Genomic DNA, 2,727 nt, shown 5'->3' with positions numbered 1-2,727 from the left:
ATCACATGACAAGTGGAACAGGCAAGTGATGCTTCACATGCACCTGCAATAAATTTGCATATTTTAGCAAGCATAATAATTAATAAACACGACTGCTAAAATCCTGAGATGACAGGACTTGCAAATCTCCACGTCAAGTAATTCCATCACAATTTAGAAATCAAACTGAATTAGCACTTGACTTGCGATTGAAATACTGTGAGCAAACATCCACCAAGGTTAACGAGTTCAGGAACTACAAAAATCTAAAATTCCCAGTTTACCTTCAAGATCTAAATCATTCTCGTGAGCAGCTTCCAGCATCGACATTCCAACTGGGACCTTAATATTCGTCTCTTCTCCATCCTTGTCAACAAATGTTACGGTTATCCTGCAGTGGAAATGAGGAAAAAAATAAAATCATATATGGAACTCCACATGTATGTCAGCTTTTAACGTCATATGCATGATTGGTATATCAGGTTTCTGCACCCTGAGGCGTCAATTCTACACAGTTGATAGCAGTTTCGAGCAACATTACCAGGTACATACCATTGGCAGTTGGAAAAAAATGTTTCTAGTGAAGACTGAAGATTTTAGACAGATTATGCCTGACAACAACAAATAAATTCAATGAAATATTAGACAGATTATTGTTGAGTATTGTTCTTCACAAGAATATGGACGAACTCCTTGGCACTTCTACTATTTTCTGTACAACAAAATATTGAAAATTGCTTGCATGAATACAAACATTATTCCCCTTAATTCAAGAGCACCAATGAGGGTTTTCTTAGTCCTATATGAAGAAACGGAAAGGAGGGTAAAAGTTTTGATGCTGCACTTGCTGTGCTTGAAAGACTTACTTTTGCTCTGTTTCATTTCCTTCATCGGAATCCAGTGTAGCTGCTGCAGTGCTAAATAATTCATCTCTCTGGTACCCAATCCCACACTGTTAAACAGAAAGAACATAAAACGGACAACAGAAAGTCATAATGCCAGATTTAAATGGTTGAAAATGCAAAGCACAAAGAACAACCTTGTCTGCACGGACATGATGAACGATAGTACCCGCCCTGTCCCATGTGATTACTTTCTCTTGGGACACAAGGAAAACCTAAAAGAACTACAAATTTTTCCTAGTCCTTCGCGCATATCTTTTTTATTATACTGTTAGAAGCCTCAGATTTTTTACACCAATGGATATCTACATTTTCCTCGGACTCTGTTATGTATAGCTACTTGATTCCATATTACTGTCTGGAAAGAAACCATAAAAAAGGAAAAAGTACGGGGTTTCATACAGCTTCAACACCTTTTTCCATCTATTTGTGCAGACTTCATCATGACCTTCATATATTCTAGCCAAACAACATGCACAATTCTAGCTCAAGTTCTCACCTTGCCATATATCGCCTACACAACATAGTTGTGAATGACATGCTAATTCTAAACATTAACATTTAAAGTCTGCCAAAAAAAGCTCAAAATTATATTGGAGAGTAAACAAACTAACCTGAGTTTGTAAATATTGATGATGAATCGCAGGCAGAACAGAAGGCCTTCTAAAAACCGGAGCTGTAATGAAACAAGAAGCAATCATTAAAGAAAACTGTATGAACATCAAAGTCATTCAAACAATTTAAGTATCGAGATGCAAAGAGTGCAAGGAAGACACCTTGGTTCTATCAGAAAATATTACGAGTAAATAAAACTATTGCGAAGGTGTCGAGCCATTTGTCAGTTTCTATAAAGAAAAGATTCTTGAGTTGGATTAACCAGGGAGGAGAAGAGGAAATGCAGCATTTCAGAGTGTTACCACGACATTTGTCAGTTGCTATGAAGAAAAGATTGTTGAGTTGGATTAACCAGTAGAAAAAGAGGAAATGCAGCATTTCAGAGTGTTCAGGTACAGGAAATGGACGCAGAGGAATTTAAGGCTAAAGGGAAAGAAGGTCACAGAATAGCGTTTAAACAAAAAGATTTGAACTCTCCTTTCATCTAGAATATAGATTAAGCAAACACTTCTAAAACAATTAATCATTTTAGAAATTTAAAATGCTACAGCCTGGGAAGATCTATTGATTCACTTCTGCACTAAGGTTGTGCCTGCTTCCAGTCAATCTTGAGCTGTCCGACCAAATGAAATAAATATGTATAACTGAAATAGCTTCTTAAAAGTTTTCACATTTAATGAAAGGAGTGACAACAAACCTTTTACCAGTCTCTGGACTGCATAGGATCCTAGCCTATAAAACCTGGAAACGAACATATTCTTCAACCCTGTAAAAGCTCCATACAAAAGAAACATGGATCAATGGGTGAAGGCGTAAAAAGCCGCAAGCTAAAAACAAGCATTACTGACTGCATCATCAGCGGTAAAAATACAACTATATTTCTGAGCAGCGTTCTACCCTGGCAAGGTATGGACTATGGACTTACAGGCGCGATGCGGGAAGGGACATTTTTCAACCTTATTACCACTCAAGTGAACAATTTTCAATATTTGATCCTTGAAGTTTCTAAAAATATTATTTTTACTGCTAGAAATACATTACAATCATCTCCCACAAATAAATCCATCGACTCAAGCTCCACTCATTAACGCAACATTACTATAGACAACAACAGATCAAACCACTGACCACATGTAGAAATCAAAATTAAAAAAATAAAATATCGAATACATATTGCAAAGACAACAAAAACTAAAAAAAAAAAAAAAAAAAAAAAAAAAAAAAAAAAAAA

General features: G+C 36.0%; 1 protein-coding gene across 1 annotated transcript; it reads right to left on the bottom strand.

Annotated features, from left to right (window-relative positions):
* Positions 1–263: 263 nt before the first annotated feature.
* Positions 264–2,262, bottom strand: LOC140966608 (adrenodoxin-like protein 2, mitochondrial; the record flags this gene model as incomplete). Its single annotated transcript, XM_073426867.1, has 5 exons — positions 264–370; positions 846–931; positions 1,381–1,395; positions 1,496–1,557; positions 2,194–2,262. Coding segments are annotated over 5 exons (339 nt in total), but the record flags the coding sequence as incomplete, so codon positions are not given.
* Between the last annotated feature and the right edge of the window lie 465 nt (positions 2,263–2,727).

The sequence above is a fragment of the Primulina huaijiensis genome, unplaced genomic scaffold (assembly GCF_012295235.1).
Source record: "Primulina huaijiensis isolate GDHJ02 unplaced genomic scaffold, ASM1229523v2 scaffold207350, whole genome shotgun sequence".
Classification (NCBI taxonomy): domain Eukaryota; kingdom Viridiplantae; phylum Streptophyta; class Magnoliopsida; order Lamiales; family Gesneriaceae; genus Primulina; species Primulina huaijiensis.
This window is presented reverse-complemented; position numbering and strand designations above follow the sequence as displayed.